The 25,718-nt window shown below is 38.3% G+C and overlaps 2 protein-coding genes, 1 long non-coding RNA gene and 1 pseudogene across 4 annotated transcripts; 3 read left to right on the forward strand and 1 right to left on the reverse strand.

Moving 5' to 3' along the window:
* The first annotated feature begins 1,358 nt into the window (after positions 1 to 1,358).
* LOC125312486 (multiple organellar RNA editing factor 2, chloroplastic-like) lies at positions 1,359 to 23,849 on the forward strand. 2 transcript variants are annotated; one of them, XR_007197570.1, is made up of 5 exons: positions 1,359 to 1,878; positions 2,445 to 2,542; positions 2,624 to 2,689; positions 5,231 to 5,443; positions 23,720 to 23,849. XR_007197570.1 is itself a non-coding variant. In XM_048274844.1 (4 exons), exons 1-4 carry the CDS (start codon positions 1,439 to 1,441, stop codon positions 5,371 to 5,373), a joined length of 747 nt encoding a protein of 248 aa, XP_048130801.1. In that variant the 5' UTR covers positions 1,359 to 1,438; the 3' UTR covers positions 5,374 to 5,613. The 2 variants fall into 2 exon arrangements, 1 of the variants encoding a protein (XP_048130801.1); XM_048274844.1 differs by lacking the exon at positions 23,720 to 23,849 and having other exon boundaries at positions 5,231 to 5,613.
* On the reverse strand, positions 4,161 to 20,806 carry LOC125313883. The gene is made up of 3 exons (XR_007197572.1): positions 19,789 to 20,806; positions 14,786 to 14,790; positions 4,161 to 4,240 (listed from the first exon to the last, which is right to left on the reverse strand). It is a non-coding gene; the product is annotated as an uncharacterized LOC125313883 (long non-coding RNA).
* On the forward strand, positions 16,810 to 21,222 carry LOC115753951 (multiple organellar RNA editing factor 2, chloroplastic-like). Its single transcript, XM_030692816.2, has 4 exons — positions 16,810 to 17,320; positions 17,886 to 17,983; positions 18,065 to 18,130; positions 20,842 to 21,222. Exons 1-4 carry the CDS (start codon positions 16,857 to 16,859, stop codon positions 20,982 to 20,984), a joined length of 771 nt encoding a protein of 256 aa, XP_030548676.1. The 5' UTR covers positions 16,810 to 16,856; the 3' UTR covers positions 20,985 to 21,222.
* LOC125314626 lies at positions 22,448 to 23,475 on the forward strand (annotated as a pseudogene).
* Positions 23,850 to 25,718: the final 1,869 nt, after the last annotated feature.

Consider the following 25,718-nt stretch of genomic DNA (forward strand, 5'->3'; position numbering starts at 1 on the left):
TACGAGCATTTTAAAAATATACTAAAAACAATGACATAAAAAGGAAAACTTGATTTTTTTTATATGCACGGTTATACAATGCCCACTTTAAAAAAATAAATAAAAATAAAAATATGGATATTCATAATTATGGCAACTCTATCGTACATAAAAACGAATGAAAGTGGATGGACTTGCGTTTTGTCATTTTACATATCATTTAGCCTACGTTTGCTTCGCAAAAAATAAACTAATTTAGAAAAATATTTTTTACCGATGAAAAAAAACCCTCGAAAATGTTTTCCTTTCAGCCTCGCCAAATGTTCCCTCCTCGCCATCAAGCTCACCGCTTAGCTTTGAGCTTCCATCCTCGACACCGAGCTCGCCAAATCCAAGCCATCGAGCCTCGAGCTTCGAGTAGCCTTATCAAATTTTCTAGCCTCACCACCGAGCTTTGAGCTTCCAATCTCACCACCAAGCTTGCCGGATCCAGGTCGGTGAGCCCCAACCTTCGAGCTTCGAGCTTGGCCAAGGCCGGCGAGATCCGGCTCCGGCCAAGATTGCCGGGATTGGCTAAGCTTAGAGCTCGCCTACGAGCGGTTGCCGATCGTCACCGTGGTCGGCGATAGGCCTAAATCAAAAGAAGAAAAGGGAAAAAGGAAAAAGATATATAATTTAAAAATTTTGACTTTAAAAAAATAAAAAATTTAAATGAAAAATATAAAAACAAAAAATTATTAAAAAGAGTCCGTGGAAGAAAATCAAATTCGATTTTTCACACCAAACGACGAAAACATTTCCCGAATCTTCTTCATAATTTAGCCAAACACGAAAAAATATTGTCATTTCCCCGAAAAATAAATTTCGCGAAGATATTTTCCAAAAATCTCACGTTGATTGCGAAGCAAATAGAGTAGTAGATAATTAAAGACGATTTCATGTTTAATAAAAATGTGGCGAAATTAGTCATTTAGAGGATGAGAATAGTTTCATCATTTCCGGACATCGGATGACCCTTTTAAGCTCGAACCCAGATTTGGGCTTATACTCAAGATTAAAAATACGACATAATTTGGAAATAATATAATTTGTATCTTTTCCTATATATAATTAGAACGCGTAAAATTTTAATTAGTAGATTAAACTAATGAGATACTCGATTTAATGTAAGGTGCTTGGATTGGAATAAATTTGAGTTGGGTTTTGGAGTATTTTGCAAATCAATTTTTTAATAATGTAGCTCTTCATGAAAAGATTCCCAGCTTCATTTTCTTTATATCTCCTAATTTTTCGTCTGGAGATATTTTCCGAATATATTTCAGGATAAAACAAAAATAAACAAACAAATAAATAAACGCATCCATATAACTATCTCCTTCCTCTATCCATCCCCTCGTAAAACCCTCATTTCACTCTCGCAGTCGCTCTCGAGCTCAAGCTCAAGCTCTCTCTCCCAACCATGGCCCAAACCCTAGCACGCGCCATCGCCTCCGCCTCCGGCACCGCCGCGGGCCGCCTTACCGTCTTCTCTTTCTTCACCAAACGCCTCCTCTCGACCACGACCTCCGTCACCTCCCCTCCTGCGCTCCCCTCCCTCCTCTTCCACCGCCGAGCTCTCGGCCCTCTCTCCCATGCCGTCGGATCGGCCTCCTTCGGAGCCGCCAAGACTCGGTTCGCCCCCATACGGTGCCGCGTGAACAGGTCCGGGGGCTCCGCGTACTCGCCCCTGAACTCCGGCTCGAACTTCAGCGACCGGCCGCCCACGGAGATGGCGCCGCTGTTCCCGGGGTGCGATTACAACCACTGGCTCATAGTCATGGACAAGCCTGGGGGTGAAAACGCCACGAAGCAGCAGATGATCGATTGTTATGTCCAAACCCTAGCCAAAGTTGTCGGGAGGTAGTGAATTTTTCATTGTTCTGTTTTTGTCGTGGTTTGGAAGATATGAGAAAGGATAAGTTGCATTGACGTAGAGTAACTTGTTTGAAAGGCGTGGAGATGCCTACTTTTGGATGTGCGTAAGGTTACGGACACCTTTGTTAATGTGAAATGTTTTCTTAACACTCCTGTGGCGTGATTAATTACATGGGGACCCCTGTAGAAAACCCAAAATGTAAGGAGTTTTGGCATAAGTTTACTAGAGTTCAGATTGTTCATCGAAATGTTGGTGCAGATAATGAGGTTGGTTCTGATTAGGACTGTACTTATCACAAAGTCAGGAAGTCGAATTTGTTTCTTTTGCCTCGCGTAGTGCTTACTGTACGAACTGATTGGAGGTCCTTCTTTATGGTTTTTAGGCTATCCCTCTTGGATTGATAATCCCTGTGTTTGGTTGTGTTTTGACATTTGAAAGCTACGTGATCTTGATGAGTGAGTTTGTATCAGACGTGCTAATAATTTGGATGATGAAATGTAGGGGCTTTAGGCTGATTTTAGTGTTGCTTGTGCTTGCTAATGTGTGTCAGTGAGGAGGAAGCAACGCAGAAGATATACAACGTGTCCTGTGAGAGATATTTGGGGTTCGGCTGTGAGATTGATGAGGAGACATCAAACAAGCTTGAAGGTTAGTTGTCTTTCTCTCTTTATCTGTTTTCATTAAGCTGGTCTTTTCCTCAGCTCTGAAATGATTTGTATTTGTGAACAGGTTTGCCTGGGGTACTGTTTGTGCTTCCAGACTCCTATGTTGATCCTGAGTACAAGGACTATGGGGGTAAAGCTTGTGCCTTTTTGATGAATTACGATCTATCCTTTATTTTATCAATGTGGCATATAGTTTGGTAATGACATATTATCGGTTAAAATAGGGATCTACAATTTTTCTTTAGATCTTGAGTATATTTCAAGAATAGATAATGGTTTAACATTTTTCCCACATTGCATGTTGTGGTGCCCTACAGACGTCGACGTGAATGTTTAAAGAAAGATTAGATGAGGGAAAGCATATGTTGTAGAATATCGTAGAATATCCTGATCAGACAATGCTATGGCTTTTTCAATGTGCTATAAGCTTTTACTGGAGGCAGTCTTAAAAGTTGGATGACACACCTAGTTTCTTTTAATGAACTGAAAGAAGAAATTTCTCACTTTAAAAGCCGGTATGTCTCATTTATGTTCAAGTATAGAAATATTCGTTAGTTTGTTCAGTCAGTCATATACTTTGCATTAGTTTAATGACTGGTTATGCATATATGATGTTTTCCTAGTGTGTGAGTGTGTGTTGTGGGTGATGAATAACAAAAATATGCTTATTAAGATCATCTAAGCCCGTGATAGTCCATCTTGGCAAAGCTGAAGAGTCTGTCGACTATGGTCAGCTTTGAATGCTAATGGACTAATATCAATGTCTCTCTTAGCTATCCTCGGCTTTCTAGTTACATGTAGCTGCGATTCAGTGGAGATGAAACAGAAGCACTTCATCATAACACCAAATTGCGTTTTATCGCCAGTCTGATTAGGTCTTATTGCATGGGTGAGTGTAGTTAGTGATGAATGACTAAAATGTGTCAATTAAGAAAATCTGCGTGCGTGATAGTCCATCTTGGCAAAGCTGAAGAGTCAGTCGACAATGTTCAAATTTGAATGCTAATGGACTAATATCAAATGTCTCACTTAACTATCCTCAGCTTTCTAGTTACATGTAGCTGCAGTTCTGTGGAGATGAAACAGAAGCACTTCATCATTACACTAAATTGCGCTTTATCGCAAGTCTGATTAGGTCTCATCGCTGGGGTGAGTGTCGTTAGTGATGAATGACTAAAATATGTCAATTAGGAACATCTGCCTGCGTGGTAGTCCGTCTTGGCAAAGCTGAGGGACCTGTTGACAAGGTTTAGCTGTTTATGCTAATGGGCTTATATCAAATGTCTCTTTTTAACTATTCTCAGCTTTCTAATTTCATGGATCTGCAGATCAGTGATGAAACATAAACACTTCATCATTGCACTATATTTTGAGTTTGTCATGAGTTTGATTATGGATCTTATAGTGACTAGTGTCTCTCTAATTTTAGGCAGTCTTTAACGAGTAAGCCTGTTTTGCTGGCTGCAAACTGATCGACACACTGAACCATTGACCTTAGATTTTGTAAACAGTATAAGTGATTTATACGCTTTTAAGTATACTTATGTATATGATGAAATTGACTTCATCAATGGAGCTGAATATATTTTCTGGTCAGGATGATTGAATGCGGTTGTCAATTGCGACAGTGCACTTCTATGAATTTTGCATGGTAGAGAAACAGGCTTTATTTCTTGTAGACCTACTGAAACAATGACTTCTACATTGATAAGGAGGCGTGTGCATGAGATTGTGAATCTGCAGTATCACTTCTTTGGATTCCACTAGGGAAATACTTTGGCTTTGTTTTGGCAATGCTTTAAGATACTGTATGGAGCTCTCCATTTTGAAAAGTATTTATTATTGTGGACTTGTTTGGCAAACTATATAATTCAACTGTTCTTGTAAATGCTCTTTTTGGCTTCAAAATTATTTTTGGTTGTTTTTGCTTTTGTTCTGTTTTTAGACAAGTGCAAAAAGTTGATTTTTCTTGCCATTACACGAATGTGGAAACTATCGTCTAATAGACATTATATAAAGGTGTCTTCTCCACCTAAAAACATTTGAACTGTTGTTTTTTTTTTATATTCTGAAAAATCATTTGCTAGTGAGAAATTTTCAAGTCACTTTTTGGAAAAGCACTATTGTCTTGGTTTGTCATAGGGCTTATTGAGAAAATACATCAAGGTAAAAGCATTCTGTTTAGAAGTCCTTTTGTGGAGTCGCAGCAGAAATGCGGTGGAGGGTGGGTTGTGGTAGACTGCAATCAATTGATTACACTCATTGCAGATGATAAAAATGGTCATTTTACCCTTTTTACTTAATTTCCATTTATAGAATGGTCCTTTTTCCTTAATAGCGCCACATGGATATCCTTTGACTTACATGCCCGCCCGACTTGTATGGTAACTGGGGTAAGTTTATGCTCCATATATGATGAAGTTGCGAAAGCATTGAAAATGGAAACATTGAAGGCTCATCAGCATGGTTTGTCGTATTTCTAAGGCATGGTACTAATCTGGGGCTATTAAGATGTGGCAGCATGTCTTGGATGCCATCTCTAAATATGGAGCGTATATTTCATAAATCCAATTCACTTTTTTGTTTGGACTTACTAGTATGTTTGCTTCTAGCTGATCTTGATGTCATAGACGGGCATTAACTTATCCTGTGGTCTTGCTATGTGTTGTAGCTGAGTTATTTGTTAACGGAGAGATTGTTCAAAGATCACCCGAGAGGCAAAGGAGAGTGGAGCCGCAACCTCAGAGAGCTAAGGACAGGCCAAGATACAATGACAGAACAAGATATGTCCGCCGCAGAGAGAACACGGGTTGATGTGTGAAATCGGTGAATAATATGTATATTGGTTCTGTTCAGAGGATGCCGCGAGGGGTTGCAGGTCTTTATCAATGTTCCTGTGATGCTTAGTTGACCTTGGACTGGGGTTAATGGATTTGTTTGTGTTGCTCTTTCGAATTTGTATGAACTATGGTTATTAAGATGATGCATGTAAGTCCCGTGCGCAAATTTCCATAGCTGGAGAAAAATCGTATAAATCTGTTAATCTTTTGTACCTAGTCCGAAAATTGGCAGTGTGCTTGATCCAGACACAGTGAATGAGCTGAATCGCAGGCATTGTCGAGCTTCGGAGATGCATTCCTATGAATTGATGGATATGATGGACTTAGTTCCGAGACTGCTCTTTTGTCGGAAATTAAGGATGAAGTTCTTTAGAAAAATCGTTGCAGAGATGCCTGTGGGTAAAATTTTTTTGGAAGGGTTTCTTGATTCGCTGGTATTTTAACTACTTGAGAGGGCAGGACGATTAGCTCAGAAAATACTGGGTTATCGTGGGAGTTTATTCATTAGATATAAAGAAGAATGATAAATTGAAAATAAATCGAACTCTTAAAAGATGAAAAGTCATGCCCATTGGGACGAGGAATATGCAAAAAAAATTTCGCCCTCTAATCTCTCGTACAAACCTGCTCCTTCCACTTCTTCAAATTTAAATCTACCGCAAAGCTCGATCTACCGTCATAGTCAGTCATGACCGGATATACAAATTGTCCGTATAAAGAGAGAACCTGTTGTGACCCAAGGGACAAGAACATGTCGTAACCGTAGAGCGAAATCATGAACAGGGTGCCTATCCACATGGATTTTCTCAACATATCGTATGACTCATTCCATCTTCCAAAAGCTTCGGTAATTGCCATTTGTTTAGCTGCCCAGGTTTTACGATAAATAGGTTCAAAGTGCAGCTTGTCTTGAATGTCATCGGTGCCTTGATTCTGATATCCGGTTGGGCGGTGACCATCACTTTTATCCGGCTGCATATGTATCTCCGATCAAGTTGCCAATGATTCCGTGACATTTGAGAATGACTACATGTGTGTGGTCCATTGTACTTAACTATTTTCCAAAATAAGATACCTGCTTTATTAGATGCGCGGAGCCTCTAATCACACGATTCATTCCGATTACCACACCCTATCACATATTGGGACTTATTTGTGACATCACCGTGAAAGTGATGATTTCTTATCAGAGAGTACTCTTTCGCAGCCAACCGTAACGCGTCTTGTGATGGAAATAACGTGCCAACATCAAATTCTTTTGATGGATCAAATAACATACGTCCCGACTTGGCTCTTGTATCGACTTGCATCATATCAAAGTCGATTTTTGAATGTGGCGGCGGATGTACCAACGACAAGATGGGATTGCTACAATGGGTGTTGTAATAAGCATCCATATTATCACCTCCGACATCTTTCTCATCACTGTCATCAGTATCCATCCAATCATCATCTTCTTCATCGGTATCATCTCCGTCATTATCATCATTATGATATGGGTCTACGTATTGATTATGCACACCAACGTCATCTTCATCAATAGAATTTGATGTTGGCACGTTATTTCCATCACAAGACTACATGTGTGTGGTCCATTGTACTTAACTATTTTCCAAAATAGGATACCTGCTTTATTAGATGCGCGGAGCCTCTAATCACACGATTCATTCCGATTACCACACCCTATCACATATTGGGACTTATTTGTGACATCGTTGTGAAAGTGATGATTTCTTATCGTAGAGTACTCTTTCGCAGCCAACCGTAACGCGTCTTGTGATGGAAATAACGTGCCAACATCAAATTCTTTTGATGGATCAAATAACATACGTCCCGGCTTGGCTCTTGTATCGACTTGCATCATATCAAAGTCGATTTTTGAATGTGGCGGCGGATGTACCAACGACAAGATGGGATTGCTACAATGGGTGTTGTAATAAGCATCCATATTATCACCTCCGACATCTTTCTCATCACTGTCATCGGTATCCATCCAATCATCATCTTCTTCATCGGTATCATCTCCGTCATTATCATCATTATGATAGGGGTCTACGTGCTGATTATACACACCAACGTCATCTTCATCAATATTAGAACCTTCCCCAACCGAATCATTTATCACTTGGTATTCGATTACGGTTGCATAAAATCGTAAAAATCCCGTAGCACCCGATCGAAGTACAAATTACTTGATCATCCTAACGGTACCATCATTATGCACTTCCGCAATGTCGTATATGACACAATCCGGTGTTAAAATCGGGAATCTATATATCGACTTATGAATATATTGGTTGTGTGTTATATTCAACGCGATCTCATCAAATGTCGATATGTTTGCAAACTCCAACATGGTAGATTGTCCGCCTTCGTAATCATGTCCATATTCTTTTTGCACTATTCTATCTCCCCAGTATACAATCGCAAATAATATAGATGACATTACGCTAAATAAAGAAATTACAAATTATTTCGCACATACAATTCAGTAAATATTTTCCCAAACACATTAACAAATTAACATTATAACAATCAATATATCAAATAAAATAAATGTATGGTATAGCCCTAAGGGCTTTGATAATGTGTGATCAAAGTACATGGGCAAATAGGAAAAATTTGGGAGCCAATTTGTCAAAAAAGCAAAATTATCATTTTCAAAAGCATGGAAAGTCAAATTATCGAAATTAGGATTTGACCAGTTAATTGTGGTCATTTACTATTTTTGGGGATTTTCCAGAATTCTTTTGATTTTTTTGGGAGAGATTTTGCTAGAAGGGCAAAATTGTTATTTTTTTAAAAAATTGGGGGCCAAATATCCACAATAGTCCAAGGCCAGTTGATTGTGGCCATTGTAGCAATGAATTTTTCGAATTTTCAATGAATTTTTTCGATTTTTTTTCTTTTCTATGATTTTAACCATTTTTATTTTTTTATTTTTTTTATTATTAGAATTTTGAAATTATTTTAACAAACTATTTTTCGGACCGGGTCAAATTCGGCCTGCGATTCTCGAGCCATCGGATCACCTAGAAATGAATATGGACATAATTGTAAAAATGAGTCCCAAAAAAATTTAACGAGATTATGGCGAATTTTTTTATTTACCCTGTCTCCAAATACGCTATCGTGTTCTCCTTCATGACTTTCTCTAGCGGCTCTAGCTAGAGAAAGCTATGAAGGAGAACATGATAGCGTTCTTGGAGACAAGGTAAATAAAAAAATTTGCTCCAATCTAGTTAAATTTTTTTTAATCAAGTCAAATTCGGCACGTGCTTCTCGTATTGTCTATCTGATAACCTTTTTTTTTCCCAAAAATTCATTTTAAACTCCTAAAATAGTAAATATTTTTAAACAATATTTACATTTGCAAAAATTTAAAACAAATTACTAATAAACTATATGTAACATAGATGATTTAGATATAAATAATAATCACATAAATAAATCTATACTTACGAAACTACAAAAAATAATGAAAACGAAATTTGCCTCAAATTATCGAGTGAGCGCACGTACCGAATGAGGAGCTCAAACTGTCAGGAAAAAGTACCGAATTAATTTAAATATTACGAAAATATTAACATAAAAACCTAATACTAACAACATATAAATCATATAAATAAAAATCCATACTTAACTATAAAGAAAAGCGTCTAAGGGAGAGCGTTTGAAGGACAACAATAGCGTCTAAGGGAGAGGGAGAGCTTCTAAAGGATAGAACAAATGATAAAACGTTCTGAGATGGAGGAAGAACATCTTAAGGAGAAGGAGAGCGAAAAAGCGTTAGGAAAGGGAGAAAATTTTTAGAATGAGAGAACGAGAGGGAGATGAAATTTTAAAGAAGGGGAGAGGGAAGAGGCGGCGGGCGCCGAGACCGCGTAACCCGCAAGCCTACAACGCCTCACCTATAAGCCTACGGCGCGTAAAATGCAGGGGAGCTGGGGGCCCCCACTTTCGCTCGGCGGTTGAACCGCCGAGAGTGGGGAGCCCCAGCTCCCCCGCGTAGCAAGCGAGGGTGGCGGGGGGAGGGCCCTCCACAAAGACGGAGAGGGATCTCCCCCTCCCCCCCCTTTGCTTGGTAGTTGAACCGCCGAGCGAAGGGCTCGCCTCCCGCTCAACAGTTCAATTGCCAAGTGGGTTGGTGGCTGGCCCCCCAGCCCTTTCTCGGTAGCTCGGCTGTCGAGCGAGACCCAAATCGGTAAATATCTTTTTAAAAAATAATTTTATAAATATTTTTTAAAAAAAATTAAGTTGGAAAAAAAAACCCCAAAGTAATGCCTTTGTTTTTGTTTTGTTTTTTCCTTAACTTGGCAAGAACTTTAATGCTCAGTTAACATCTCTAGCCCAAACAAAATGCTTAATTAGCATTCCCTTCCCCACATAGACTCATTAACAATCCTCAGCAAGGAAAGTCCGAAAGGATGCAATTGACAAGATATAGATATTTCTTGTTACTCCTATAAATAGCATGTAAAGTTTTTATAAAGGTCAAGGGCAAACCACACATACCAGGATCAGAGCCCGATTTGAAGTGATCGTCCATGGCAAGAACCGGATGTGACATTTCAAACTTTTCGAAACGGACCATATCGATCCAATAGATTGACCTCTCAAGATCATACTATTTTCGTCAGAGTTTCTTCACGTAGCATACTTAGTCGTATCTTTATTGTGCATCGAAAAAAGCTATAGAGTCTGTATCCTCTTCTTAAGGCTCTCTGACATTTTGTCAACCATTTGGAAGCTCCTCTTCTCAAGGCTCTCTGACATATGTAGTGCATATGGCATGTGGGTTCAGTATTCTCCTCATGGAGCTTGACTCGGGTTTTTTTCCAAAAAAGCTGCCAAACAAGGCCCACTCGGCAGCCTGGGCTGCCAAGAAGCTTGTGTTGGGCCCGCCCTTAGCCGCTCGACAGCCCAAACTACCAAGCGACCCACTCGCTCGGCAATTGGGATGCCGAGCAGCTGGGCTTTTTTTTTTAATTTCATTTTTTAAATGTTTTAATTATTTATACTTATAATATTTAGTTTATTTCGTATTTTTTTAACATGTTTATATTTATTTTATTTATAATTTTTTCTTGTGAAGCTTATCTTTATAACATAATTAGTAATAATTAATATAACAAATTAGTATGATCTATCATTAAAAAATAATGTTGTAATTACGTAATTAATTAAAAATATTCATAAAATAAAATTAGTAAGATATATGAAATGAAGGAGGATGAGGATCCGGATGTCATTTCGTAAATATTTTTTTTAGAAAATTAAATTGGAAAAAAACCCTTCTTTTGTCCTTTTCCCTACATTTCATAATTAACAAATTTTATCAGCTTTTGTAGTTTTGCCAGAGTCCCTCGTCACATTCTTCAAGAGTCACGTTAGGACAAAGGCTATTCGGCTGATAAAGTTGAACAATGCACCGACACTCGACTTGTCACACACCTTACGCATGAATCCCCTCTTTAATTCAATATCATGTAAAGCCGTATGATCACGCGGACGTAAGTCGTTTATCCATATATTCTATATTAAAATGATGGATTCTTTACACTTCAAAGAAATTCGAATATCTTTACGATCAGCTAAAATCACCATATAAAATGGGTTGGGCCATGGCTAGTGTCAGTGGTAATCACTTATATGACAAAATCCACTTTTTTTTTCTTTTACTAGGCAGACGAAATCAGCCTTTATGATTTTATTTTTTCATGATCTCCTTAATTTTTTTTTTCGATTGTGAATTTCCTTCAAGTTGAACTTACAACTTTTTAGAATATAACAATTAACCTCTTTTTCACCATTTCTTCGTCGCTTCTATCTCAAAGGCTCACTTTCACAGTAAATTGTTTGATTAGTCTAAAGAGAACAAGTCTCATCATTTTGGAAAAATATCGAGAACGTATCTCGCATTTCATCTGATGATCACGTACTTACCTCTACTTTTGAGAATACTAATTATTTTTCGAGTTTTACTTTTTAAATACCACTTTGAACATACACATTTATTATCATTGTGTTCCTATCCTAAGTTTTCACACCTATCTCAAACGGTCTAAAACCATCTAAAAACCATACAATCAAAACCTTAAGAAAGATAACGAGATTGCAAAGAGGGGCATTCTGATCTTTTCGATGTGAGGTGTGTGGATGGGATTTGCAAAAATAGAAATATGCAAGTGCTCATTAGGACAAAAGTGAGTATGTTCCAAGAATTGGTATTTTTCTACCATCATCGATACATTTTTACACTGAGCATTTAAGAAATTATACGAGTACTTTAAAAATATACTGAAAACAATGGCATAAAAAAAGATTATGCACATAGAGGCATCTTACCATGTTTTCATGGACACTCCATGACCAATAGTAATTTTTTGTCAATTTAAAACGGATGAGATTTAGTTGTTCTTGAAGATGTTTTCTTGTTTTATGCAAAGTGTTGGTATTATTTAAGTTGATCTTTGGAATTTTTTGCGTTGGGAAATGTAATTGTGATTTTATTTTGAGCAGATCTTTAAAGATGTTTTTTTTCTTCTCCGTTTAATTGCATAAACCATTGCGTGTATACTAAAGGACAAATGATAAGAAAATAGCTTGGTGGTGACATGCATGCTAAAATAAATATGAAAATAGAAATGTTTAACCGTGTTTTTTGGGAGATTTCTTTGTTCAGCAAAGTTAAAATGTATAAAGTAAAACCTAAATATATATATATATAAGGAAAACATGATATTCATAATTATGGCAACTCTATCGTAAATAAAAATGAAAAATATGGATATTCATAATTATGCACGGTTATACAATGCCCATTTTTAAAAAATCAAAAAAGAAAAATATGGATATTCACAATTATGGCAACTCTATCGTAAATAAAAAAGAATGAAAGTGGATGGATTTGAGGTTTGTCATTTTACATATCATTTAGGTTCCGTTTGTTTTGCGAAAAATAACTTTCAGGGAAACATTTTTCGATTTTTCGACGTTTGGATCGTGAAAAACAAGCTAGTTTAGAAAAATATTTTTCACCCATGAACAAAACATCCGAAAATATTTTTATTTTTTTGAGAGAAGGAAAACATTTTCTTCATCTTTCCTTCCTCCTCTCTTTCACACTTTCTTTCTTTATAAAATTATTACTTTTTATTTATTTTTTAAAAATCCAAAAAAAGTTAATTTTTTCCATTTTTCTTTTTTCTAATTTTTAGTTGATTCTTTATTATTTTTTTATTTTCTCCTTTTCTTCCTTCCTCCATGCCCCACTCCTTCCTCCTTCCTTCGCCAATCGCGGACCTTAGCAACGGCAGGCAGCTCGACAATAGGCTATAACGCGAGCCGGTGAGCTCAAGGCTTGGCTAGTCTCGACGATCTCGGGCTTGATTGAGGTCGGTGAGCTCCAACCTTGCCATAAGAACCAGATCCAGCCTCGCTAGATCTTCCATCCCCGCCATTGAGCTCGCCACCGAGCTTTGAGCTTCCAACCTCGTCATTGAGCTCGCCAAATCCAAGCCAATAAGCCCCGAACTTCAAGCAGCCTTGCCAAATCTTCCAGCTTCGCCACCGAGCTTTGAGCTTCCAGTCTTGCCACCAAGCTTGCTAGATACGGTTCAGCGAGCCCCAAGCTTCGAGCTTTGAGATTGGCCAAGGCCGGCGAGCTCCAACTTTAGCCGAGATCGCTGGGATCGGCCAAGCCTAGAGCTCAACTATAGTCGGTCGTCGCCCGTCACCATGGTCGACAACCGGTCCAAATCAGAAGGAAAAATAATAAAAAATAAAAGAAGAAAAGGGGAAAAAGAAAAAGATATATAAATAAAAATATATAAATATAAAATATAAAATGGAAAACAAAAAAAATTATTAAAAGGAATCCGTGGAAGAAAATCAAATTCAATTGTCCACACCAAATGATGAAAAACATTTCTCGGATCTTTTTTATACTTTAGCCAAACATAAAAAAAAAATATTGTCATTTTCCCGGAAAATAAATTTCTAGAGAATAGTTTTCTAAAAATCTTACATTTTTTACGAAACAAATGGAGTCGTAGATAATTAAAGACGATTTCGTGTTTAGTAAAAATGGGGCGAAATTAGTCGGTTAGAGGATGAGAATAGTTTCATCCTTTCCGGACGTCAGATGACTATTTTAAGTTCCGACCCGGATTTGGGCTTATACTCAAGATTAAAAATACAACATAATTTGGAAATAATTTAATTTGTATCTTTTCCTATATATAATTAGAACGGGTAAAATTTTAATTAGTAGATTAAACTAATGAGATACTCGATTTAATGTAAAGTGCTTGGATTGGAATAAATTTGAGTTGAGTTTCGGAGTATTTTGCAAATCAATTTTTGAATAATGTAGCTCTTCATGAAAGATTCCTAGCTTCATTTTATTTTTATCTCCTAATTTTTTGTCTGGAGACATTTTCCGAATATATTTCGAGATAAAACAAAAATAAATAAATAAACAAATGCAACCATATATCTACCTCCTTCCTAGAGGTGGCCATGGGCCGATTTGGGCCGGAAGAATGGGCCGATTGATCGGGCCTGCCGATTCTGAATCGAAATCGGCCCGTCTCACGGGCCGATTCCGAGCCACTTAAGTCGCCGTTGGGCTTAGGCCCAATGGCTAAGCTTAAAAAGAAAAAGAAAAAGGGGAAAGAGCCAACGGGCCCGATTGGACTGTTGCAATGCAACAGATGGATCCTTATTTTTTTTCTTAATTTATTAAAATTATCCTAAATCTCTATAAATACCTCTCCTCCCTCTCATTTTTTCTCACAAATTCTCTTAATTCTCTCAATCCTTTCAATTTTCTCGGTTCTCTCAATCTCGACTCATTTTTCTCAATTTTCCGAATCCGCTTTCCGCTTAATTCTCTAAGAAAAAATGGCAAGTGGAAATAGATCTTGTGACAGGGGAAAGAGCGCAATGCGGATAGAAGAATCCGATTATCTTCATCCTCATGAATATGATCCTCATGAATTTGCATGTTGGGTAGGCGAGGATGATAATATTAACGTTATTCCCAACGTCGAATACGTCCCAACGCAAGAAATTTTTCATCCTCCTATCGGTGTCGAAGAAAATTCGACAATACAGGAGCCAAAATGAGAGGGTACATCCAACATATGAAAACACTTCACGAAGGAACATTTAGGCGAAAATAAGTATCAAGTAAAATGTAAATATCGTGGGACAACATACAGTTTTATAGGTGGAGGCGGCTATCGAACATTTAAATGGCATCTAAGGTCAAAATATACAACACATGTAGGAATCGACACCGACCAATAACAAATTTTTGAGTACGCCAATCATAACAATCCTCCTTTATTTTGTTACAATGAAAAAGTTTATAAATGAACATTAACTCAATATGCTACCATTGATCGTTTACCGTTTAATGTTGGTGAAAATTTTGGTTTTAATTTTTTTATAAACACTGCATGTACTCCGCAAGCAAAACCCGTTTCAAGAAATACTCTTAAACGAGAAATTTTTGGGCTTTATACAAAAGAAAAAAAGATTCGAAAAACTTTTTTACGAATTTCAATGGATGTGTGCATATAGGTAGCGACATTTGGAGTGATCCTTGGCAAACTCATTCTTATATGTTTATCACATGCCATTGGATAGGTAACGATTAGAATGTTCAAAAAAGAGTTATTGCATTTCAAGTTTTGATGGTAGACATACGACCAATAATATTTATAGAGTAATTAAGCAAGTTTTAGAAAAATAAAATTTGATTAATAAAAATTTTTCAGTTGGTTTTGCTAATGCCGCGGTAAATACCGCTTCCATTCCCGCTTTAGAAAAAATTTGTAAACCTGCTTTTGATGGACAATTTTTCACATTAGATGTGTTTACCATGTTTTAAATTTATGTGTACAAGATGGTTTACGAATTCTTGATACTTTTTTCAGCCTAATAAAGAAAACAATTCAATTTTTATTAAAACATCCCCAAATTATGGAAAATTGGGATAGATTTTGTAAAGCAAATATAAGAACACCAAAAAAAATTTCAAAAGATGTTCCGATTGTTGGAATTCTATCTACGAGTTGCTTAATCAATTTTTTGCTTATAAAGTTTTGTTATGTGCGTTTATTTCGAATAATATTTCCGAAATTAAGTTATTTGCACGAGATTGAGATATTTGTAAAAATTTTTTCGATTTTTTAAAAGTTTTTAACAATGCAACTTATAGTTTATCTGGTGTTTATTATCCTACTATGCATTTATTTTTAATAGAGTGTGTTAATATTGCTGGTATTTTTGAAGAATATGAAAAAGATGATCAATTAGATCCGACTATTATAGCAATGCGAGGAAAATGACGGCTTTATTATACTGAAATTCCTCCTATTTATTTAGTTGCTTTTGTTTTCGATCTACATATGAAATTAGATGGTTTAGGTGATTATCCGAATAACTATTATGAATGTTTACATTTGAATGAAACAGTAAATGTTAGAATTATACAAGCGGCGGTTAAAGACGCAATAGTATAATTGTATAGTGAATTTTGTAGTACATATGATTTTCGTGATAGTGGATCTTCCTAATCTAGTGAAGTACAAAGTGGGGAGAGAAGTAGAATTAGTAGAGGGTACAAAATCTTGATAAGTAGGCAAAAAAGATAAAAGGGAGCAACATGTAATATTTTTAAAATAGAGATCTATTTAACCATTTCTTTTAAGTTTTGTGAATTCGAAGGCACAGATTTTCCAATTCTAGAATGGTGGAATAGGCATTCAACTCAATTCCCAACTCTCTCTCATTGCAAGACAGATTTTAGCAACCCCTTATTCAACGGTTGTGGTTGAACAAACATTTAGTATTTGAGGATTAATTTTGGACGTCCGACGTTCAAAATTACATCCTGATTCGGTGGAGGCTCAAGCTTGTTTCGATAATTGGACAAAGGCTTAATTTCGATAACAAGAAATAGATCCCAACGCAGAAGCCAAATTCTTCGATGATAATAATGGAAATACCACCGTCATGACTACCAAAACAGATAGCGACGATTGATGATGAGGTAAATTGGGATTATCAAAGTAAAAGAACTATATGGACTTTGATTCTTCTATCCCAAGAAAATATGTAGCCGCTTAATGATAATTTATTAAGTTTAAATTCTTTCCCCTTCTTTTTTTTTTCCCCCAAATTTAATTACAATATACAATTTGATGATAATTTATATTTGATAATTTATTATTTAAAAATTAATTATAAAAATCGGAATAGAAACCGATCCTTGAACCGGCGCGGAATCGTCGGTTCCGGCATTGAAACCGTCCCTTAAAGGGCCGATTCCAGTTCAGGGGTTGCCACGAATTGAAACCGCCAATTCATGAATGGAAACCGATCGGTTCAAACCCTTGTAAAACCCTCGCAGTCTCTCTCGAGCTCAAGCTCTCTCTCCCAACCATGGCCCAAACACTAGCACGCGCCATTGCCATCGCCACCGCCTCCGCCTCCGCCTCCGCGTCCGGAACCGCCGCGGGCCGCCTTACCGTCTTCTCTTTCTTCACCAAACGCCTCCTCTCGACCACGACCTCCGTCACCTCCCCTCCTGCGCTCCCCTCCCTCCTCTTCCACCGCCGAGCTCTCGGCCCTCTCTCCCATGCCGTCGGATCGGCCTCCTTCGGAGCCGCCAAGACTCGGTTCGCCCCCATACGGTGCCGCGTGAACCGGTCCGGGGGCTCCGCGTACTCGCCCCTGAACTCCGGCTCGAACTTCAGCGACCGGCCGCCCACGGAGATGGCGCCGCTGTTCCCGGGGTGCGATTACAACCACTGGCTCATCGTCATGGACAAGCCTGGGGGTGAAAACGCCACGAAGCAGCAGATGATCGATTGTTATGTCCAAACCCTAGCCAAAGTTGTCGGGAGGTAGTGGATTTTTCATTGTTCTGTTTTTGTCGTGGTTTGGAAGATATGAGAAAGGATAAGTTGCATTGACGTAGAGTAACTTGTTTGAAAGGCGTGGAGATGCCTACTTTTGGATGTGCGTAAGGTTACGGACACCTTTGTTAATGTGAAATGTTTTCTTAACACTCCTGTGGCGTGATTAATTACATAGGGACCCCTGTAGAAAACCCAAAATGTAAGGAGTTTTGGCATAAGTTTACTAGAGTTCAGATTGTTGATCGAAATGTTGGTGCGGATAATGAGGTTGGTTCTGATACGGACTGTACTTATCACAAAGTCAAGAAGTCAAATTTGTTTCTTTTGCCTCGCGTAGTGCTTACTGTATGAACTGATTGGAGGTCCTTTTTTATGGTTTTTAGGCTAGCCCTTTTGGATTGATAATCCCTGTGTTTGGTTGTGTTTGACATTTGAAAGCTATGTGATCTTGATGAGTGAGTTTGTATCAGATGTGCTAATAATTTGGATGATGAAATGTCGGGGCTTTAGGCTTATTTTAGTGTTGCTTGTGCTTGCTAATGTGTGTCAGTGAGGAGGAAGCAAAGCAGAAGATATACAACGTGTCCTGTGAGAGATATTTGGGGTTCGGCTGTGAGATTGATGAGGAAACATCAAACAAGCTTGAAGGTTATTTGTCTTTCTCTCTTTATCTGGTTTCATTAAGTTGGTCTTTTCCTCAGCTCTGAGATGATTTGTATTTGTGAACAGGTTTGCCTGGGGTCTTGTTTGTGCTTCCAGACTCCTATGTTGATCCTGAGTACAAGGACTATGGGGGTAAAGCTTGTGCCTTTTTGATGAATCACGATCTATCCTTTATTTTATCAATGTGGCATATAGTTTGGTAATGACATATTAACAGTTAAAATAGGGATCTACAATTTTTCCTTAGATCTTGAGTATATTTCAAGAATAGATAATGGTTTAACATTTTTCCCACATTGCATGTTGTGGTGCCCTACAGATGTCGGCGTGAATGTTCAAAGAAAGATTAGATGTGGGAAAGCATATGTTATAGAATTTCGTAGAATATCCTGATCAGACAAAGCTATGGCTTTTTCAATGTGCTATAAGCTTTTACCGGAGGCAGTCTTAAAAATTGGATGACACACCTTGTTGCATTTAATGAACTGAAAGAAGAAATTTCTCACTTTAAAAGCCGGTATGTCTCCATTATTTGTGTTCAAGTATAGAAATATACGTTAATTTATTCAATCAGTCATATACTTTGCATTTGTAGTCAACAATGACAAGTTCAAGGCTGCGTTTGTGCTGCTACTGTGTCATTATTAATGGTTGAATTACTCATGTGAAGTGTACATAGGATGGTTTTAGTGTAATGACTGGTTATGCATATATGACGTTTGCCTAGTGACTATGAGTGTGTGTTGTGGGTGATGAATAACAAAAATATGCTTATGAAGATCATCTAAGCCCGTGATAGTCCATCTTGGCAAAGCTGAAGAGTCTGTCGACAATGTTAAGCTTTGAATGCTAATGGACTAATATCAAATGTCTCTCTTTACTATCCTCAGCTTTCTAGTTACATGTAGCTGCAGTTCAGTGATGAAACAGAAGCACTTCATCATTACACTAAATTGCGTTTTATTGCAAGTTTGATTAGGTCTTATCGCATGGTTGAGTGTCGTTAGTGTTGAGTGACTAAAATGTGTCAATCAAGAACATCTGCTTGCGTGATAGTCCATCTTGGCAAAGCTGAAGAGTCTGTTGACAATGTTCAGCTTTGAATGCTAATGGACTAATATTAAATGTCTATCTTAACTATCCTCAGCTTTCTAGTTACATGTAGCTGTAGTTCAGTGGAGATGAAACAGAAGCACTTCATCATTACACTAAATTGCGTTTTATCGCAAGTTTGATTAGGTCTTATCGCTTGGGTGAGTGTTGTTAGTGATGAATGACTAAAATATGTCAATTAGGAACATCTGCCTGCGTGTTAGTCCGTCTTGGCAAAGCTTAGGAGCCTTTCAACAATGTTTAGCTATTTATGCTAATGGGCTTATATCAAATGTCTCTGTTTAACTATCCTTAGCTTTCTAATTTCATGGATCTGCAGATCAGTGATGAAACATAAACACTTCATTATTACACTATATTTTGAGTTTGTCATGAGTTTGATTATGGATCTTATAGTGACTAGTGTCTCACTAATTTTAGACAGTCTTTAACAAGTAAGCTTATTTTGCTGGCTGCAAACTGATTGACACACTGAACCATGGGTCTTAGTTTTTGTAAACAGAATAAGTGATTTATACGCTTTTAAGAATACTTTTGTACATGATGAAATTGACTTCATCAATGGAGCTGAATAAATTTTTCTGGTCAGGATGATTGAATGCGGTTGTTAATTGTGACAGTGCACTTCTATGAATTTTTGCACAGTAGAAAACAGACTTTATTTCTTGTAGACATACTGAAAAAATGACTTTTACATTGATAAGGAGGCGTGTGCATGAGATTTTGAAAAGCTATATCCTTGTTACTGCATTTGTTGATGGACTTGCTTGATGTCGTTGTTAATGTGACCGCAGTGCCACTTCTTTGGATTCCACTAGGGAAATACTTTGGCCTTGTTTTGGCAATGCTTTAAGATACTGTATAGAGCTCTCCATTTTGAAAAATATTTATTATTACGGGGCTTGTTTGGCAAACTATAAAGTCAACTGTTTTTGTAAATGTTCTTTTTGGCTTCAAAATTATTTTTGGTCGTTTGTGCTTTTGTTCTGTTTTTTGTCCAATGGGACGAGTGCAAAAAGTTGATTTTTCTTGCCATTACATGAATATGGAAACTATCGTCTGATAGACATTATATAAAGGTCTCTTCTCCACTTAAAAACATTAGAACCGTTCTTGTTTATGGTTCTGAAAAATCATTAGCTAGAGAGAAATTGTCAAGATCACTTTTTTGAAAAGCGCTATTGTCTTGGTTTGTCATAGGCTTATTAAGAAAATACATCAAGGTAAAAGCATTCTGTTTAGAAGTCCTTTTTGTGGAGTCTCAGTAGAAATGCAGTTGAGTGTGGGTTGTGGTAGATTGTGATGGATTGATTATACTCAGTGCAGATGATAAAAATGGTCATTTTACCCTTTTTACTTAATTTCCATGTATAGAATGGTTCTTTTCTCCTTAATACCACCACATGGGGTCCTTTGAACTTTCATGCCTCAGACTTGTATCGTAACTGGGGTAAGGTTTTCGATGCTCCATGTGTGATGGAGTTGCGAAAACATTGAAAATGGAAACATTGAAGGCTCATCAGCATGGTCTGTCGTATTTCTAAGGCATGGTACTAATCTGGGGCTATTAAGATGTGGCAGCATGTCTTGTATGCCATCTCTAAATATGGAGCACATTTTTCATAAATCCAATTTACCTTTTTCTCTGGACTTTCTAGTATGTTAGTTTCTAGCTGATCTTGATGTCATAGAAGGGTTAACTTATACCGTGGTCTTGCTATGTGTTGTAGCTGAGTTATTTGTTAACGGAGAGATTGTTCAAAGATCGCCCGAGAGGCAAAGGAGAGTGGAGCCGCAACCTCAGAGAACTAATGTCAGGCCAAGATACAATGACAGAACAAGATATGTTCGCCGCAGAGAGAACATGGGTTGATGTGTGAGATCGGTTAATAGTGTGTATATCGGTTCTGTTCAGAGTATGCCGCGAGGGGTTGCAAATCTTTATCAATGTTCCTGCAATGCTTAGTTGACTTTGGACCGGGGTTAATGGATTTGTTTTGTGCTGCTCTTTTGGATTTGTATGAACTCCGTTTATGGTTATTAAGATGGTGCATGTAAGCACAGGACTTCCATAGCTGAGGAAAAATCATATGAAGCTGTTATCTTTTATACCTAGTCGGAAAATCGGCGGTGTGCTTGATCCAGATAAAGTGAATGAGCGGAATTGCTGGCATTGTCGGAGATGCATTCCTATGGAATGATTGATATTATTGTCTTGGTTCTGAGACTGCTCTATTGTCGGAAATTAAGGATGAAGTTCCTTGGAAAAATCATTGCCGATGTGCCTGTGGGTAAAGTTTGTTTGGAAGGGTTGCTTGATTTCGCTGGTATCTAAACTCTTGAGAGGGCATTGGTTCCAGGACAACTAGCTCAGAAAATATTGGGTTAGCGTGCGAGTCTAGATATAAAGAAGAAAGATAAATTGAAAATAAATTTAATATATAATAGGAAAATGACATTATATAAATAAGCTGTGGAATCCGATGAGGAAAGCCAATTACCAAAATTATTTATTTTCCATCTTCGTAACACTAGAATCAATCCTTCTAAATCAAAGTTCACCCGACGCATTTACATTCGAAGTGGTGATTCAGCAATCTTACGCGTGAACACAAGAGGAAGTAATCCCTCAACGATGGCATGCAACCATGCTTGCAAGAAAGAATTCGCGAAACATGTGTTGCCTATGATTATTCAATCCTCTCAAACCAATCCGATAACAAGACTTCGCCCTCTGATCTCTCATACAGACCTGCTCCTTCCACTTCTTCAAATTTAAATCTACTGTAAAACTCGATCTACAGTCATAATCAGTCGTGACCGGATATACAAATTGTCCGTATAAAGAGAACCTGTTGTGACCGAAGGACAAGAACACGTCGTAACCGTAGAGCAAAATCATGAACAAGGTGCCTATCCACAGGGATGTACAGGGCGATGAGGTTTCATCGCAGGAGTCGGACGAGGCCCAGAACGGGAAATAGAGAGGAGACCGGTGGTCGAGCGGTGGATTAAAGCCGTCGAAGAGTGGATGGACAACGAACCCTGCTCAACCGTGCTCTCGGGTAGTTTGTGAGAGGCCTCTTTATTGTGCTCAATGGAGCTCTTCTGAAGCGAAAATGGAACGAAATGGAAAGCTTTTTCTGATGGAGATAGAGCCTTCTGAAAGGACGAACCTTTTCTGCAAACCAAAAGGATGGAAAGAAAAAAGATGCATTAACATTTTGGAAATGCTAAAACTCAAAATTTTAATTGAGCGGCCTTGAGTTAAGAAATTTTAGAGGCTTTCAAAATGTAATGCATTTTCCTAAAGTTCTAAAAAAAAAAAATTGGCAAATGGCCTACAATTTTTTCAAGTATTGGAGTACTCCAAATTTTGAGGAAAAATTCTAAATAAGGATCCGAAATGCCTTCATTTTCTTAAATAATGACATAAGGTGGACCTTATTTCATTTTCTTAGCCAGAGACTCGAGACCATAGACTACGAAACTCTCGACGTCGGCATTGGCGGCGATGATGATCGCGTGGTGGTAGAGGTTCACGAGCTGAGAATGGACAATCCTAGCTGGGAGCCCTACCTCATGGGGTCTTGCGATGGCTTGGTATGTTTATTGGTTTCCAGTGGATTTATCCTATATAACTCGACCACCAAGGAGTGTAGGGATTTGCCGGATACCGATCTTTTTGAAGATGGTGAGCCAGTCATTGGGTTCGGATATGACTCTCGATCTGACGGCAGTTATGAAGAGCGGCAAGTGGTAATGTTTTCGCTCAAGTCCGGTTCTTGGAGGAAGACACAAGTCCAACAATCGCTTGAGTCCGGTTCTTGGAGGAAGACATGAAAGTCCAACAAGAATGCTACTGCCCCATTTCCAAAGTTGGGGTTTATTGGAATGGTGCCTTACACTGGTGCGTCAAGAGTAGAAATAAGAGCGAGGATGTGCTTATCTCATTCAATTTGTCGGAAGAGAAATTCCAGCAGGTGCTTGCGATCCTGGATGGGTACAAATTTTTCGAGGGACTCGGGATTCGCGGGGCCAATCTGTTCATATACCATGGCCCCATCTTAAATGACCGCTTCAAGGGTTAGATAACAATTGAAGGAGGATCATGGACAAAATTGTTCAGTTTTGTTACTGTTGGCATATCTATCTACAGAAATGTGCAAATTCTCTCGTACACAAGGAGCAGCAAAATCTTTTTCCTGACTGATATGAACCAAATGACTCTTTTCAATCCAGAATATGATACTTACGAGGATTATCCTATCCAGAGCGACACCAATATTGAATCTCCTATCTATTTGGAAACTCTTGTTTCTCCCTATCTCGGCTGTGAGCCATCAAGAATCTAGAGCCTTTAAGAGTTGTTCCGGTAAACTTAGTTTTACTGTTTTGGTTCTAGTTTACTTTCTTGGGGAGGTCTGGCCATCTTGAGCCGTTGAATGATCTTGTGGATTTGGAAGAAGAAATAAGAGCGTCCAGAGTCTATTATGATCATTCATTAGTAGCTTACCATTATGCTGCTTTCAGTACGCTGTCTTCTCCACATTTGAGGTTAGATCTCTGCTCGCGCTAGAATAATCACTTCACCAGCAAATGTTGTCCTATCCATGTTCCTGCAATGCTTAGTTGACTTTGGACCGGGGTTGATGCATTTGTATTGTGCTGCTCTTTCAGATTTGTATGAACTTCGTTTACTGTTAAGATGATGCATGTAAGTCCTGCGCTTGGATTTACATAGCTGAAGGAAAATCATATTTAGCTGTTAAATTTATTACCAAGTCTAAAAATTGGTGGTGTTCTTGGTCCAGACACAGTGAATCAACTGGATTTCCGCCTTTGTCGAGTTCCAGAGACACTTTCCTATGTAACAATTGATATCTACAGGTTCTGAGACTGCTCTTTTGTCGTAAATTAAGGACGACATTGCTTAGAAAATCATTGCCAAGGTGCAGGCCAATTGTTTGCAAGTGGTTCTTGATTCTCTGGTGTCTAAACTCTGAGAGAGCTTTGGTTCCTGGATGATTTGCTCAAAAAGTAGTTAGCTTGTGTTAACACCAAAATGATAACAAGAACCGAATGGGGGCCATCGCCAAATATGTCCTGAAATCGGTAAATCGGGAGCAACGAATGGCTTTCCGAAATTCGGTAAGTCGGCCGTAGTATGCCAAAAGTTGCAAGAACCTGATATTCGGGAAGTGGGTAGCGAGGTCATTAAGTCCAAAATTCGGTATGTGGTCATGATTCGGGAACTTCCCGAAAATCACAGAAGGCTAACGGTGGAGGGTTGTAGGCATAAAGAGGGCCATGGAACAACTAAGTTAGTCACGTCAATGGGAAGTTACAAGCAGGAAACGAAATTAATGGGTATGAACAGATCATGGGAGGTTATTAAAAAAGATTCAAATTCAAAGTCATTGTGACAGTTGAAGATCAAGTTTTGGCGGACAAAAGTGATGAAGAACGTGTGCGGGAAGGGGTAGTTGTTGAAAGCGCCAAGATTAGAGATTTGAAAATACAAAGATAAGCGATTGAGCAGTTACAAGGCAAAGGGAGATACAAATATTCGGAAGAAAGAAGGGAAACGGAGATCAACGACACATAAAAAAAAACACTCAATTTCCTCTGCAGTTTAACTTTTGTCGCACTTTAAGTTTCTTGCACTTTCAATTCTAGTAGCCAAGTTTATTTCCTAGCCATGTACTGGTTTCTTAGGAGTATCATAACTTAACTCGGACTTTTGTTGATCTCAAGTCCACTTTCAATCCATCTATTTCAAACCCATTTCCACACCGTCTCTTGGTGATCTGTTCTTCATCAAATACATCCTGGAGAATTGAACCACAAAAATTTCTTAATAAAAATCAAAAAATGAATTTCGGTGAAAGATTTTCCTTGTTGCAAAAAGAGCGAACATCTTTTTGGCACGCCCTGTGGGACTCTCGTGGTGAGATTTGGAGAAATGGTGAGAACTAGGAATCAACCGGAAGGAACACAAGTTGATAATGTCAACAATCCATGTGATGGTGCATGTTTAGAGCATTGAACGGCTAATCGGGCTAAAGACGTACCCCATCGCAATGCCGATATTCCACGGTAGTTAACTAAAGAACAGACTCGTACCTTAGCACTCAATGTTACATTGGTGGCTACGATGAAGAGGATGTTTGAGAAACAACTAAATGAACTCACTAATCACATGGTGCGACATATGACCGGCGTGATAAGGCCTATGGTGGTCAACGCCACAAATGAGGTAATATTGCATCCTAGTTCGTCTTCTCAAGTTCCATCTTTTTTGTGAATTCTTTGGGTACTATGCCATTCCCTCCGGCATCGGGACCACCCAAATGTTGGATATAATAGTAGTGGGGGCAGAATCTACAACCCTCCGTGACAATTGTACCAATGCTATAGAATCCAACACCAACAAATTTAGCGAATGGAGTGAGTGGTTATAATTTCTCTCAAACCGGCCCCATTGAAGTTAATGTGGTCAACCCCACTGTTCCAAATCCACAGCTAGCACTAAATGTACCAAATGTGGAGCTTATGAGACCTTCTGCAGCCCAACCATATCCACCAATGATGGGGAACTCACTGT

Source organism: Rhodamnia argentea, chromosome 1 (genome assembly GCF_020921035.1).
Source record: "Rhodamnia argentea isolate NSW1041297 chromosome 1, ASM2092103v1, whole genome shotgun sequence".
NCBI classification, from domain to species: Eukaryota; Viridiplantae; Streptophyta; class Magnoliopsida; order Myrtales; family Myrtaceae; genus Rhodamnia; species Rhodamnia argentea.

Coding starts and splice junctions, on each gene's coding strand:
- LOC115753951 (XM_030692816.2), top strand. CDS start 16,857: ATGGCCCAAACACTAGCACGCGCCATTGCCATCGCCACCGCCTCCGCC. Junction 17,321..17,885: donor CTAGCCAAAGTTGTCGGGAG/GTAGTGGATTTT, acceptor AATGTGTGTCAG/TGAGGAGGAAGCAAAGCAGA. Junction 17,984..18,064: donor AACATCAAACAAGCTTGAAG/GTTATTTGTCTT, acceptor ATTTGTGAACAG/GTTTGCCTGGGGTCTTGTTT.
- LOC125312486 (XM_048274844.1), top strand. CDS start 1,439: ATGGCCCAAACCCTAGCACGCGCCATCGCCTCCGCCTCCGGCACCGCC. Junction 1,879..2,444: donor CTAGCCAAAGTTGTCGGGAG/GTAGTGAATTTT, acceptor AATGTGTGTCAG/TGAGGAGGAAGCAACGCAGA. Junction 2,690..5,230: donor TGAGTACAAGGACTATGGGG/GTAAAGCTTGTG, acceptor TATGTGTTGTAG/CTGAGTTATTTGTTAACGGA.